Source organism: Tyto alba, unplaced genomic scaffold (genome assembly GCF_018691265.1).
Source record: "Tyto alba isolate M040663 unplaced genomic scaffold, T.alba_DEE_v4.0 Super-Scaffold_39, whole genome shotgun sequence".
NCBI lineage: Eukaryota > Metazoa > Chordata > Aves > Strigiformes > Tytonidae > Tyto > Tyto alba.
Window position 1 is genome coordinate 10,317,154 of NW_024881314.1, and position 16,248 is coordinate 10,333,401.

Consider the following 16,248-nt stretch of genomic DNA (forward strand, 5'->3'; position numbering starts at 1 on the left):
GCTTCTGTCTGCTAAACCCGCCCAAAAAGATATACTCCTAATATAGCACATATTTTTTTGCTGTGTAACTTCATACCGTGATCCTAATATGCTGAATAGCTCATGAACACATTTAGACTTCAGATTACTTCTTAATGAGTTTACTAAAGACTTGTAACTCCACTTTAACAATATAACATCTAATAAACTGTTCCTTTGCATGGTGTCCAGTTTTAAAAAAAAGTATTAGGTGCAATTATATGAAAAACCATACAAGTTTTAGATATTATGAATTCCAATTAGTACTATTTTAAGAACAAGACATAGGTATAGGATACATGCATCATCTCAATTTTGCCAGCTCTAGTCATACAACTAAGAATACCTTCTTCATTAGATAGAATAAATGCATATCGAAGTACAATGTAATCACCAGACTGCATAATAACAATTTTGACTCCCAAGAGAAAGTACACAGGAAGAAGCACAGCATGCACTCTGAAAGGTAATCTGTTATTTTCAGAACTATTCTAACATCAGACTAATAAGAAGATACAGCAAAGAAAAGGCTTTGAGATCTTTCAGAGGTGACCAAACTCCATTGGTACGTGAAACGTAAAAATCACTGCACACCGAGGACTGCCAATATTCCCAAACTGCTACTGTTGACTGCCAGTGTATAAGGTGGCCTCCCTCTTTATTATTCTTCCTATTTTTATTTTTTATCTCATGCTCTCTTTCATTATGAAGTAGCCTGGCCTGGCACAAGACAGATAAAACAATCTTCTGCCTTTATTTCAGACTTGTGATAATAAGTAGGAACAAAAAAACCCACATTAATGTGATATTTTATGGCACAGCTGTTCTGTAAAGGGCTACACTGAAAAGTTTCTGCTGTACAAGACAGTGTTCCAGTGAGTGACACTGCACTGGAATTCTATCACAAGAGTTTCTACAATGCACACCTGAGAGAAGATGGAAACAGTTGTCTGGATGTTTTTTCCACTAGTTAAGTACACAATGTCTTAACTACTCAGCAAAACACTTAGAACACACTATTTACAAAACAATCGGTGCACACTCTGACTTAAAGACCTGCTCTGATATGCAAGACAGTATATGGAAAATGGCCATACTACCTAGAATTACTTCCCTCCCTCTGAGGACAAAAGCTAGATCTAAAATATGGAACTCACTGACAGATGATATAAGAATGTCTAATAATCTTTTTAGCAATCAGAACAAAAAAAGCTCGATATTTGTTAAGCCACTTCCACAGACCTGCTCTCATGGATTACCCCCTATAAAAGCCCTGTCTCTTGATAATGTAAAAATAGCTGAAACACTGACAATCTTTAGGTATTTTGAAAAATAATCAGATCTCATCATGACAGCTATATAAACACTCAGAATTATGATCTTAAAAGCTCTGCTCCACATGAATATCTACTTCATGTACCACTGAATCTTCACTTCAACTATTTCTGAGAGGATCTACTAATTTTACTGTATACTCTTACTGTTGCAGCTAAGAAAATCTTTACTTCCAATTTCAGATATTGATTTAAATGAATAAGATGGAAGCTGAAAGGACTGACATAGCCAAGAATTAATGAAATCTGAACATTTTAGTCACAAAAAAGAGAAAGTAAAATGATTCAAACTAGTGCTCAATAAGCAATAGGTAAGGCAAATGATAGGGTTAAAAAAACAGTCTTTCTTACATGTAATAGTTGAGGCAAGTAGAGTGGCACAAGACAGAGTGACAATACAAAGAACTTATCTATCGGACTATAACTTTCAAAATAAATAAATGTATGTGTCCACATCAAAAGGGGAAAAAACAAACAAACAACAACAACAAAAAAACCAAACCAAAACAAACAAACAAACAAAAAAACAAAAACAAACACTCATTTCTAAATTTGGTTAATTTGTGAGCTTCAGTGGGGTGGGGGAAGAGACAGACAATGCCTTTGGCTTAGAGATGTGCCTTAAAGAAAGGATCAAGCTCAGCCACCTTGTTGATTTGTTCATCTCTCCAATTCATTTGCTGATTGCGCAGTATTTGTTTACAGCTTTCCCAGAGGCAGACAAACAGGTCTGTGAACTAGTAGTGCCATGCATTGTTCAAGTTCACTCAATCCAATCAACTATCTTGGAGTCACATTAACCATCAAAGATATGCAGAGTTTAGTCAGTTGGTTAACACATTCAGATAATGCAATAAGTTAAAATGGCCTTAGGCATTGCAGTTCTTGATCTACATCCAAGCTACAGAATATGCCAAAAATTTGCTTTAGAGATGCAAAACAGTGAGAATTTCTCATTGAATAAATGCAAATGGTTATACTCAATGTTCTCTCACATGCCGAAGTATCCCACATGTTTGAGAAAGAGGCTAATAATTTTACAACAAAAAGAAAGGTGTTCATTCTGACACTGGTACAGATTCACCTCTTATTCAGTCAGTGAAAACAAAAAGAAATAATGTTCTTTATTTCCATTGTCCACATTTTAATTCCAGCTGTTGAGGTGGGAGACAGTGAGAAATAGCTTAGGTATTTTATAAGCAATTCTGCGGAAATAGATACAAAAATTTGAAGTCACATGCTGTTCATGTGCAGTCATATTCTGGGGGCACACATATACTCAAATTAAACAGTGTTGAGAGGAAGAATAAAGTAACATTATGCCCAGCAGACAATATGGGGTCCAAAACTATTCAGTATGGCTCTAAGACAGATGAGAAAAATCAGTGGGGTTTGAGTGTGAATAGAGCATCTCATTTTAGCACCCTTATTTTCTCCTTCTAGTATCTGGAATCCTTAAGAAAAACTGGAAGAGTATTCTAAGTGCTGCACTATTCATGAAAGCCTCCATAATAGCGCAGTGCTTTGGCAGAGTGCAGCCAGGTACCTGTGCATCTCAGCAATGAAGCACCTTCCAGAGAAGCTCTTTAATGCTACTCGTGCTCTCAGAGAGTACTCAAACCACATCCAGAGATTTCACCTCAGCATGCCCACAGTAGGTCCTGATTCAAGCACCCAGCAACAAGACAACACAGGAGCATATACTGCTAACAATCTCCTCTCTCCTTGAAACAAAAAGCTTTTGAAGTTCTTAAATGGTAATACTCTGCTCAAATAAAATAACAGACTAAATGCGGGACATAGGCATGAAAGACTGCATTATGTGTGTGTGTATGATTTGGGAAATTCCTGGGCTACTCCAAACTCAGAAGCTGTGTTCAACAGAAAACTAGTATGTACATGAAATTGGATCTCCTCCAGAACACAAGCATAAGTAAAATAAAATAGGAAGGCCTGATATTTTCAGAATTAAGGGAAATGTGATCTTGAATCTTCCCACTCATTAGTTGCCAACAAAGCATATGTGATTTGTGGTTGGTAAATAAGCAACACCTGGCTTACCCTGGATAAATGGGATAGATGCTGCTTCCAGGGATCAAACAAAAACTAGAGCAAGAAATTTTAGTAACAGTTGTTCGTCCTCTAGCAACCAAGTAATTTCTTATCAGATTAGAGCATAAGCAATTTGAAGGCATGCTTGTATGCAGCATAACATAAGTGTATGTGTGGACTGGACAAACAGTGCCAAAAGGTTGGTAGATAATATACTATCAATAGACAGTACTATGTCCCTAAGCTTTCAGACCGCTAAAAGTAGGTATTCATATTGAGCTAGCAGACCTTATGCATTTGTAGTATAAATATGCAGTCTCAAAAACTTGTGTCTTCTGGGAGTGTCCTATTTATAGAATCTTTGTCAACAGGACTTAGAGATAATGTAAAAGATTCAGCAGAGGACAAGATGACAGCAGTCCTAGTGAGCTGCAGTTAATAAAAATCACAATGTATTGGAAATTTGTCTTTTAAGATCCAAAATTCTCCACACTAAATACTACTGATGACAAAAGAATTCCAACCTACAAGATTCTTTTTTCATAAGTCTTCCAGATAAGAACAGATTAAGAGAGTAGAAATTAATTTGCTCTTGTTCTTTAAAGCATGATTAAGTAGTCTACAATACAGGAAATTAGACTAATAAAGCTACAGCTGCTGCAGTGTTTCCCCAATCACATTCTAGCACAGGGAGGCAAGCCTCTTGCTGTTTCAGATAGAGACACCAGTTTCTTGGAAGGACAACTGGTTGGGAGTCATTTCTAAGGCATCTGACATCTTTGGTTCTGCTGTTTAGTAACCAGGCTTCAAGTCACAGTAAGACAATCTGCATTTAGGAATAACATGAAAGAGAAGAACCTCAGGGATTAGTTAGGATCTGGGAGAAGATTTCTCTTGGTGGAGAAAGTTGGAGACTTTTCTTACCTGTAAATCTATAGTAGTAATGATAGTAGACTGGAGATTCCAATATTAGAGCCCACTGGGAATACCAGTCTTCAAATCTGGTTCTTAGTAACAACCAGCAAGGCTAGGATTAGGAACAAAATTTCTGAAAGTACACAGACTACATAATCAAAAATCTAAGTCAGAAGAAGTTGCAAAACAGTGGAAAGTCCAAGTCTGCAAATTAGAATTTCAGGAACAAACCAAAAAAACTCACTGCTTCACAGGCATTTCTCAAGCTTCTGCTTTTTTTTTTTTTCCCTCCACCTACTTTGGCTTATCATACTGACTGAAGCTAGGGTCAGAACTTCAAATATAAAACAGAACTATCTCCAACCATCTTCCATGGCCAGAAAATTCAATGGCATGATTATTCTGAGGACAGTAGAGAGATCATTCTTTTAAAAACAGCAGTCCACCCTGACATTGGTCAGTAGATTTGTGGCCAGGTGGTCATCTTTTCTTTTCTCAAAGTAACTCAAGTTGTGTCAAAACTATTGGGGAGCTCTGGACCAAACTGATGTATTTGCTCATCAGGAACAGCTGGATATGTTCTCATTTATCCTTTCAGGCCTTTGAACTAGAGTTCTGTAAAACACAACATTAACCCAGAAGGTACGCTTCCCTTAGGCATTAAAAACATTTTCTATACCTGTAAAATGGAAAAACATGGTTCCATTCAATTCAAACAAAAGATTCATTTTTGCCTTTGTAGGGTTCAAGAACAAAAAGGAAAATCCTCACACCTAAAAGGCAACACAAGGCAAGAAGTAATAAATAAAAACCAATATAATTTTAAAGAAAAGAGAAAAAAAGAAAACCACAGTCATTGCCCAGAAAGCTGTGAGGAAACCTTCCAATTCAGTGGATATTTGAGAGAAAGCGATGGCATGAGACAGGCTCTAGCCAGATGTACTACCACTATTCCATATGTGGATCACAAACACATCTACCATTTTTCTTAAGGTTTAAAATCTCAGGCCTTTCTCTACATTCACTTCTGAGAATTTTTACTTTCCTAAATTGAAGATTTTAGGTACTGATACGTCAGATAACTGAAAGGTGGAAACCCTTATTTCCCATGCTAAATCAGACTGACTTTGGCTAGTTTTAGTTAGTAAAGCACAAATGTCAAGTTAAGCTTTGCTTACAGTAGTACTCTATTCAGTCTGGCTGAGATGGAGTTAATTTTCCCCGTAGCAGCCCTCACAGTGTTTCACATTGCACAGGTACCTAGAAAGGTGTTAATAACAGACCAGTGTTTTGTCTACTGATGAACAGTTCTGGCACAGCATCGAGGCTCTCTCCGACATTCCCCCCTTACCCTGGGAGGGGACATAGCCAGGACAGCTGACCCAAAGTGACCAAAGGTACCATGTGATATCTGCTCAGCAATAAAAACTAAGAGAAAGGAAGAAGACGAGGGTCATTCTTTATTACAACATTTGCCTTCCAGAGCAACTGCTATGTGTACTGAAGTCCTACTTCCTGGGAAGTGGCTGGATATCACCTACCAATGGAAAGTAGAGAATAAATCTTTTGGTTTTCTTTGCTTCTGTGCTCAGCCTTTGATTTTTCTTTTAATGAACCGCCCTTATTTTGACCCATGAGTTTTTTCCATCTTATTTTCTCCCACACAGCCCCTATCCTGCTGAGAAGGGGAGTGATAGAGTGGCTTGGTGGGCACCTGGTGTCCAGTCAAGGTCAACTCACAACAAATACCACACTAAAACAGGAACACAAGTTTAGATTAGTTTAGAGCATGGGAAGAACAAGTTTGTTTTGCTTAGAATATATAATGAAGACGTACCCTTCAGTCTACTCAGGCAGTCATTATTACTTATTTGTCATTTAATAGTTAATACTGAATGTTGTTAGGTACTAAAGTGTAACAGAATATAAGCAAAACAGTTTAAGTGTTTTCTAAATAGACTATAAACTGTTTAGTTGAAATTACTCTAACTAAAAAAAAGTCTTAATATACAGATATAAAAGTCATATAAGGAAGCTCCTAACACTAGTTTCCATAAAACAAGGTTACTGGATCAACTTGCCTCTCCGGTTTTTTGGCATTTTACTACAGAATTACATTAACTGATTGATATCAGAACAAAACCAACTTTCCATGTATCATTTTATTATGTTCCTAATGTGAACTAGGTTAACTGCTACTCAGGTACTACTAAGACTATAATTTGATAAATTATATCCTAAGGATTATCAGATTTCACAAGAGACCTAATACAGGTGGTGCAATGAGCAGGTACACATCCCACCGCTAAGCAGCATGTTGTTTGGCAGACATCCCACAGCTGAAACAACCACAATAGTCTCTACTTCGAAGTAAGTGTGTTTCGGAGGAAAAGTTCAAAAGGTGTTTAATTTCCTGATAGTGATAATCTTAAAACTGTCTATTTTGTTCTGAGACATGCAGGAAATGCTTTCTTGACAGATCAAGTCAATTGACCTTATCTTTCCAGAAACCTCTTGCACATTGAAATAAATCTCACAATAGAAAATGTCAGAGATATGAAAATAAAAAGCCTGCTTTTGCTGAACATGGCTGATAGGAATACAAACTCAGTTTTCAAGTTTATAAAAGAGTATCTATGTCAATAACATTGACAAAGAAAGTAATTACTATAACAAATTATTTATATTTATTATCTTCAGGTAAGTAGGATATATAAAAACTCTTTCTAAAGGATATTGGCCCTAATCACATAAATTTATTTAAAATCAAAATCATATCTTTGTTTTATGTTCTATCTCACAGAATTTTTTAGAGAGTTATTTCATGAGAATAAAGAATGGCATTCTAATAATGTTTTATTTCACAGGCATACGTAGGGAGAAACATCAATTTAACTGTAGGCCAGTTTATTAATGATAACAACCCATACAGTCGTTACAGTTTAAAGTTTCTTAAATATCACAAATAGATAAATTATAGCTGTAGCCAATCCTTTGCAGCTTTTCACATTACTTAGTAAGGCTACATAAAAAAGGCATTCTCTGTTACATGACATACATTAGCGAAACCTGTATACTTATTGGAAAAAGAGTATCACTGTCATAAGGAGACTTGGTTTACTGAACAGAGAAAATGAATGGAAGAAAGGAAGTTCAATCAAAGCTACTATTCAGCACAAGGATTAAAAATAAAGGAAAAGAATACACTGGTTATTGCTTTGCCTCCACCAGCCCTACTGTGAAATTTTCATATCCTTTTAAAGATGTATCCGGCACTCTGTAGAAGAAAAACACACAAATACACACAAGAAAAAAGTACTCACACTGTTTGGGTGTTGAATGGCAGCTTCGTGCTGCAGTCTAACCCGCTGTGGCATCATCACATCATCCTGGAATAAATAGCACACTGTTACTGAACATAAAAAGGGTCACAGTACAGTACTCAGACACACATTAGAATATGCTGCTAAATTAACATCATTTTACTGGCTTGCAGTCAGAAATACAAATGGAACAAATATTAAGAGACATTAGACTTTTAGTGGATTAAACTTGATCCATTCCACTTGGAAGTAATCAAAACTACTATGCAACAACTGTGTTGTGATCTCAACATATATCTTACGTGCACACACCCATTTTATACTTCTAAATAAATTCACCAACTCTGTAACAACTCTAATAGCAGTACTGGCAGTCTGTGTGGACAAGGAACTACCCTTGATTAAAAGCATGAGATTTGAGACATTCTAGCAATATGAGCAAATGCTCTTTGTAGTCTGGTTGTACCTCATTTCATTGATAAGGAAAGGCCCTCAGTCTCTAGATCTACCAATACGTCATATTTCACAAACATAAAACCTAGTATTTGTAAAATGATAAAATTCTAAGAAAAAAAAAAAAAAGAAAAAAAAGGAAAAACACTCACAAAATGCATCAGCATTGACACTGGCTTTAAAACACACTATCTAGATTTAAATTTTTCGTTAATCCTTCTTCAACCTGTAGTGTAAAGGTCTAATTTGTTTACATACAAAAAGACAGGTTGCCTTGTAGAGAGTTAGTAACCTTGCAATCTTTCTTTGAACAGACATGAGATATTAATTTCAAAATTATATTATTTCCTGTTCAGAATTATATCCTTTCTAGACTATGGTTTTAGTCTATTAAAGTGCCCAAATGTAGCACCAATTTTCTCCCTAAATTTAGTGTCCTTAGGTTTCTACCTGTATTATTTCCCATTTTGGTGCCATATTTCTTCCCTGTTAAAGGATCCGTTCAATCTTTCTTAGATGCTGGTTAAAGCTAACATAGCCTATTTCTTCTCAGAATATTTCCAATTTACACTACCTTATCAAGCAAATATAATTCAAAGGAGCCCTGAATTCCTGTTCTACATCCACTCTTTTAACAGTTCCTCACATTAAAATAATTCTAAGGAGATTCCTACTAAAGCCAAAAAACCAAATACTGAATTTCCAAAAACTTTTACATTAAAACTTGCAGTCAAATCAATGGTAACAAAACATATATTAGTACTTAAATATCTAAGTGGGCTGAATGACCTTGATATAAAGGTGACACTGGTTTTGTCAAAAACAATGCAAGGATGAAAAAGGTTTCAGAAATAGAACCAACTATTTAATACAATTCAAAGTTAAAGATAAAACAAATGAATAATAAAACCAACCCTTACCACATGCAGATTTATAAAAGATGGAAGGAATACATTGTCAAAAGCATTTTTCTGTATTTTGTTTTTAGAATATATTTAGTAATAAGCATGAGATGTTATTGACTTTCAAAGCCAATAAAGTGAAAAAAAAAAAGCACTTCTGATTTCTCAACTTCAGTACATCAGTTACTCTAAAACTACAATGATGTTATTTACCATCTAATCCACTTTAATAGTAAGGCACCAGAATTCAAATACTGTATCAAGCAAATGTTCCAGTAAAACATTTACCCTTCTTCCCATAATAAGAACCACAATCCTATTTCTTTATGTCAAATTCACCACTGATTTTTGTAAATTAAAAACCTGGTTTTCGTATAAGCAGTAGGAGATATATTTTAACTGAGTTTTGTTCACTCCTTTACTAATTACTTGGGATTCTCATATGTCGTCTTGGTAAATCCCCCAAAAACAAGAATGCAAAAGAAATCCATCAAAAAGCAAAGAAATGCAATGCTTAGAACAATGTTACTATTATATCTGACAATATACAACATGTGCTCTTCTGCTAAAAGATTCCACTGTTTATGATCCTGCACAACAGAGATAAATTTAACAGAACTCATGCATTCACGAAGATGAAAAATAATCTACTTGATTTAAAAAGGTTAAATCAGCGTGGAAAGCATTCAAACCAATTTCAAATATCCTATTCACCAAACAGGTCAGCATTATGTTTTTATAAGCAGACAACTTGACAGGAAAGGTCTAGTTCCCCCTAACAAAACACTCTGTCATTTTGATGCTATTGGCAAAACTAACAAGTCTACAGATTTGGGTCTTAGGCTATCATCAAGGTCATCAGTATTCTGCAAAATCCAGCTAAAGAGAGAGCATTATAAGCACAAAAACTTCAAAATGTCTTTTTTTTTTATTAATACATCTTTGTTCTCTAATGCTGGAAAACTCTATGAACTCTTATCCTGAGTAACCCTTAATTATTTTTTTTTAAATAATTTTGTTCTTTTTTTTCTTATTAGCTGTTTTACATATTTGATGCATTGCTGTGCAGTTCTGTGATACCTTCCAGGTTCATGGAAGGAGAAAGAAATGAAAAAAAAAAAAAAAAAAAAAAAAAAAAAATTGTAGTTTAAGTCATAATCCCAAATAAAATAATAAAGCAATTAGTTGAGGAGGAAGAACAGCACAAAATACAAATCACATCCCAGACAAAACTGAGTCATGTCAGCCATTTAGCTTTTTAGACTCAGGTTGGGCAACTATAAAAGAAAGCTAACTGCAAAATACAACTTCAACACATCACAGATTCTTTACTATTGATGACTGGGCAGGTAACCACGAAGTGGAAAACAGAATATATTTATACAGAAATAATCTTAAGTAATGGGGTTGTAATCTAGACCAGTGTTTAAAAAACAAATTGAATTCTAATGAGTAAACCAAAAATGATTGTACCACAAAATAAGAGCACTTTAAATTTTTTCAACTTCATAGGCCATTGATATGAGTGAGATGCCCAACTCTGCACTGTACTAATAATTTACAGAGTTTAAGCAACTCTAGTATTAGACAAGTAAGATGTTAAAATATTTATCCAGCTATACCTAATGTCATCACAAGTTTTATATGAAAACTATAGTATTTATGATACTGACTTCAACAACTGTGTTACCTGACTTTGGTTTCTACAGTCAACAGAGTTCAGTCATCTCTTTTGGTGTAAAGATGAGAACAAAACCTCAGTAATTAGACACACACTTTCCACATTATTTTTCACTTGTCATGTCAGATTAAAAAAATAAAAAGTACATATCTGGATGTAGCTGCTACATTAAAAAGGGAAGTATAGTTAGTTTGTTTCTGTCTCCTAGGTGCAGTTAGGGAAGATAACAAGGCTAGCAGTAAATTACATTGAATACATAATTTTAAAAAACGGAAGTTTAACAGGAGTTTCCACTGAAATTCAATTTTCCCTGTTAACATGCAAGTCTCTGATGATTGTCTCCTAGCAGATAGGCTGATAGGAAGAAGAGAGATTGCCCCCACTGAAAGAATGGTCGAAAGAACAGATTTTAAATAAATCCTAGATAAATGCATGCCTTCACTAAGCATATACTTGCAATAGGGTAGATAAATAAAAAAGAATCTGGAAGTAAATCTATTTTCATGTGATCCCACTCACCAAATTTAGAAAAATTAAGAAAAATCTCAGATAATAGCTGGTTTTACTGTTATCTAAATATGTACATACATACAATGCAAACAAGGCCAAATGAACAGGTAAACAGCAAGCAATAAAGCAACATAAATAGTAACCTACTTTAGGCACTCAAAATAACCTAGAATTTATAGGAATTCTGTTGATTACAAACATGCTTCCTGTTCTTCAGTGTCCATTCTGAATAGGAAAACAATTTGCTCAAAGATGGGAGAATGAAAAGGACTTTATTTCGCATGAAAAGCCAGCAAGGATTTCTAAACAAGCCCAGATGTGTTTCTGTCAGTGGGGGGCTGTGATCTCCATCACCTTTCAGTCCGACAAGCATTCTGCCTGATTGGGTTCCTATCAAATATAGCCCTTCTGCAGAAAGCTGGCTTGCTCCTGTCAAGTTCCACACCACTTACAGATGCTGCCAAATCAGAAAACCTACTTATACAACTATCAGCTGGGTTGTTTTCCTTCCAACCAGAGGCGCCATTCTTTATAAAAACCCACACAATTTACACTGAGCTAATTGTTTTGTTTTACTTTACTCATATGTTTAGTTGAAGAAAAGGAAAACTAAATCAATAGACTGAGCTTAAGAATATTACTCAAAGCTGTTGTTGTTTCAGTATGTGTCACTTAAACCAGTTTGGGTAAATCCAAATGACAAGCATTCACTGTCTCTTCAATCAGGCCATCTGGACCACACTGAACTCCACAGTGATAACTTCATGATTTTCCCCTAAAAGTGGGGGGTTTTGCACTTCAGAAAGCAAAACAAAACATACAACTCAACATACAATACATATCTACTTCTTAAAACCACAGACAAATTCACCTAAAACAACACACTAATTATAGCTCAGTATAGAAGTGCTTTCTTAAGCTCACATTACAGACTCAACATCACATGCTTTTCCAAATTCCTTCATATTTGGCTGCTCAAAAAAAAAAAAAAAAAAAAAAAGAGTGAGCTGACACACTCTGTCTTCACAGTAATAGCACCTTTTCATTGCAGCTATTACACATAAAATACAACCTGTAGCAACACCAGGAGGAATGTTTGACTCACTGAGAAACAATATGGCATCTCCAAAGTCTTTCAATCCATCAAATGGTCATTCATTTATCCTGCACCTGCTCAGACTATAGTGAAAATCTTTCTTTGTTATTGTTCAGTTCAACTCCATGAACCAGAGAAGTAAAAGGCCTGGGACCTCCAAAAACTGGCTGGGCAGCAGCACTACCACAGCAAATACACTGATCTTAGGCAATTTTCCAGGAGGTGGGTTTTTAAAGAAGCCCCACACTATCAAACGTGTTAGAATCATGCACTCTAATGGCCACACAACAGTCACCTGAGCAGAACACACCCTAGTGATCTGTCAGTACTTGCAAGATTATAGGAAAAAATTACTACTTTTCTATTTCTACTTCTGAATTAAAATGAAAAAAAAAGGGACAACAAAGAAAACACTTCAAAGTTTAAGAAGCTGACTTTATTGAGCACCTTTCTTAAGCACAGTAACAAAAAGGTCTACATGGGAGGATATCTGTGGTGTTCTTATGCATCCAAATGACTGGTACCTTCCATCAGTATAAAATCAATTTCAATCTTTTAATGGAATCTTCTAATTCAGCACCACTATTAATTGACCAAGAAATTTTTGCTGCTGAGGCAGCTCCCCCCTTGGTGCATTTGTTCAGCAAATGCAGACACGTGCCTTTCCATATCTAGCATTTCTGTAGTCACTGGAGATCACCCTAGATCCTTCTCACAGTTAGGTCACTGAAAAAAAAGTACATGAGTGTCTGCAAACAAGGGAAGCAAGTAACTGACACAGTGTTCAACAGCGAAGTCAGTAAACTCAGACAAGAGTGAAATCTTCACTGTCAATTCCAAACACCCACTTAAACTAAAAAATAGATGAAAGTATATGTAGGGAGAGCTCATGGCTACCAAGTGTTGGGGGTTTGCTTCTTCATTTATGAAAGAGAAAAATAACATTTTACATTCCAGATAAAAGCATTTAATCTGTTTTCAATATATGCACTTCATTACAGAACAACAAAAGGAACGATGCGTTCAAGCACTCGTAGTTTGATTTTTTTGGTGCTCATTAGTGACTCAGAAACATGCACAACTCTTCTGGACAGAAGGGGCTTCTGGTAATGGGGTTCATAACTACATCAACTCACCTATTTGCGTAACACCTTATACTAGTTTTTAAATCAGAGGATCAAATTTGCAAGGAATAGTATGTTAAAACAACAACATAAAGCAAATGTGTGAAGTCGGATCACTGCTTCATTTCCTAAGCTATAAAGATGTTAACTTGAAAGAAACAAAGAATATTTCAAAAGTTTATTAATGCCTGTAATGTATAATGGCAACTAACAAGAAACTAACCTTTCCAAACCTGGCAAGTTATGGAGGCTGGAAAAACAAGCAGCTATGTTTATAACTGAAAGCTAGATTGAAGGCTGGAGTCCCTGAAACATCTACCGAGTCTGGCTAGCTAAGGTCCAACCACCTTCTTCCAAGACATCTACAAATACCCCCTCAATGAAGTGTTTTTGAACTTGAAACTCAAGAAAAGCATGCAATTTCACAGCAATTAAGAATTAACATTCCCAACTTAAATCACACAAGCAAATCTCACAAACGGAAAGGCACAGGTCAGCAGCTGCCAATTCAAACATGGGAATGCCGATTCTGGTGGTCCATCCCCACTTCTGGTGAATAAAACTTAACTGTTTCCCTATCTCATTTTCAACTTAGCAAACAGTGACACTATGGCAACATGGTTTAGAGTCACATCTTTGAACTGGCTAAGAATCTCAGAAATAGCAATACATTGCCAACAGAGCTTAAAAGACAAAAACAAGTGTGTCAAGGACTGAAGTGAATATGACTGGCTTTGAAATACTGCAGGTCAAAAAAGGACACATTTTTATATTTCTTCTTTAACAGTCAGAAACCCTCCAACACCACATTGATTAAACCTGAAATAATGGGAAACTACGCAGATTAATAGGATTAAATGAAAGCACGTTCCTTTTTAAAGAAATAGTTTTATACAAGTATAGGCATGTTTAAGTGAATGTCAATTAAAATAGCAATTCAAAGCAGAAAACAGAATTTTTAGTGTAAGAGTTCTGCTGTGCCACAACTGAGTAAATGATTATAGCAAAGATGGTAACCACCCCAGAGAACTGACAAACTAATGTTACAATAAAATGCAACTGGTAGATAAACTGCAGACAATTTGAATAACAGTAAAACTAACAGTGAAACGTATCTGCATAATTAGCTCATTCTATTGTTATGACCAAGATTTTCTGAGACTATGTATGTTAAATATGAACAATTTGTTAAGTATCTTCAATTTCTCTACTTGTTTTCCTGGTGGGAAAAATGTCTCAGTAGCTTAGAGGTGAAATCTGTAACAACAACCACAGCAAAAAACCTCTCCATAATAGCTATTAGTCAAACAGCTGCCACTTCATACTAGAATAGGCTGATCAAATTCTGACAGTTCTGAGCTCTGTAACCTTTTTTTCCACATTTCTTCCCAATTTGTTGTCCTCACAAATCTGTGTTGAGAGACATAACACAAGCAGCTTGACTCCAGCTGGAATGGCAAGCAAAACAGCCTCTCTGGAGCCAGTAGTTCCAAAGATGCTCCCAAATATGCTCATTTCTTTGAGTGAAATGAATGTACAAGGAGCCACGTTGTATTTTTCCACCTATATGAAATGTACACAAACTGCTGACCCAGCCCCATTTCTCTCCACATTCACCTATAACAAACCTGAAATTATGGCTGCACTTCTGAAGGTCAATTCCCTGGCATTACTGCAGCACATTCCAAAAGGCTGATATCAACATTCCTTCCTAGAGAGCTTGATACTGGATTGGTGACTGAAATGAAGAAGGTAGGTGGAGTGCAGAAGCGGAGTTGTTAAACAGCTGGCAACATCTGTGTTTCAGCTATTATCACACAACATTTACTAACTACAGCCAAAATATTGAGCAATTTTTAGACTTGCAGCAGTTTCCACATTAATTTTATTTCCTCCAATCTGTTTACAGCAAAAAATGGTAGTCAAAGAGAGACAGTAGAAAATACAATTGAGTTAACACCAATCATTTAATATTTCTTTTGTATCAAGATTAGGCTTCTGACAGTTCAGAATGCCTTCTATTTTGAAGCATCTAGCTCAATATCAGGAATAGAAATGCATAAAACAGAAAATCTTGGTGTCTTCTTCCAAGTTTATCCACAATGTAAGTTATGAAATTCTCAAATCACTTCGAGTAGGTCTTCATTATATTAAATATAAACTTATGCTAATGATAATATTGCAGAAATACAAAATCATCACCTGTTACATTCTTTAATAGTTGTAATTTGTTCCCCTGATGTTTTCTTATCCTGCTCAGCTAGACAGCAAACAGAAACACCACAGCAGCATGAAGATGCATACTGTATAAACACCATAAGGTAAATAACAAATTAAGAATTCTGAAAATATCTCTATAAAAATATTAATTAACTTAATTTTTAAAATTTCCTAGTTTACTGCAAGTGATTTACAAACAAACTAGGTCTGTTTAGATTGAAAAGAAAGACTAATCCAAAACTGACCTCAGTAAATTATTCTATACAGATTTGAAACAGAAGACACGAAGTTCCATGGAACTAGAGAATAGCAGGTTAATTTCTCACTCACACGTAACTCAGCTAACTTCAGGCAGTGTAAGTACATACATAACTTATCCTACATCCTCCCTAGAATGCCCCATACAATGTGGTATCTGTCCAAGCCTGGAATACTTGAACTTTGCAAATCATAAATAAGTTCTAATTTTTTTTAATTTTAGATGTGTGAACAGCCACACTGACTCACAATATAGGACAGTTAAATCCACAGAACCATTCATATACATTAAATGGCACTTAGGTTTGTGTCTACCTGAAGTAAAGCCAAAAGAACTGCATCCCAAGTTCATGCATCTCAGC

General features: G+C 35.5%; 1 protein-coding gene across 2 annotated transcripts in view; it reads right to left on the minus strand.

Moving 5' to 3' along the window:
• Nucleotides 1-16,248, minus strand: part of B3GNTL1 (UDP-GlcNAc:betaGal beta-1,3-N-acetylglucosaminyltransferase like 1) — a 132,810-nt gene that overhangs the window by 105,315 nt on the left and 11,247 nt on the right. For both annotated transcript variants that reach the window (XM_042802365.1, XM_042802364.1), the window contains exon 5: nucleotides 7,643-7,708. In XM_042802365.1, coding sequence (XP_042658299.1) covers nucleotides 7,643-7,708 — 66 coding nt within the window. The remainder of the gene's footprint in view (nucleotides 1-7,642; nucleotides 7,709-16,248) is intronic.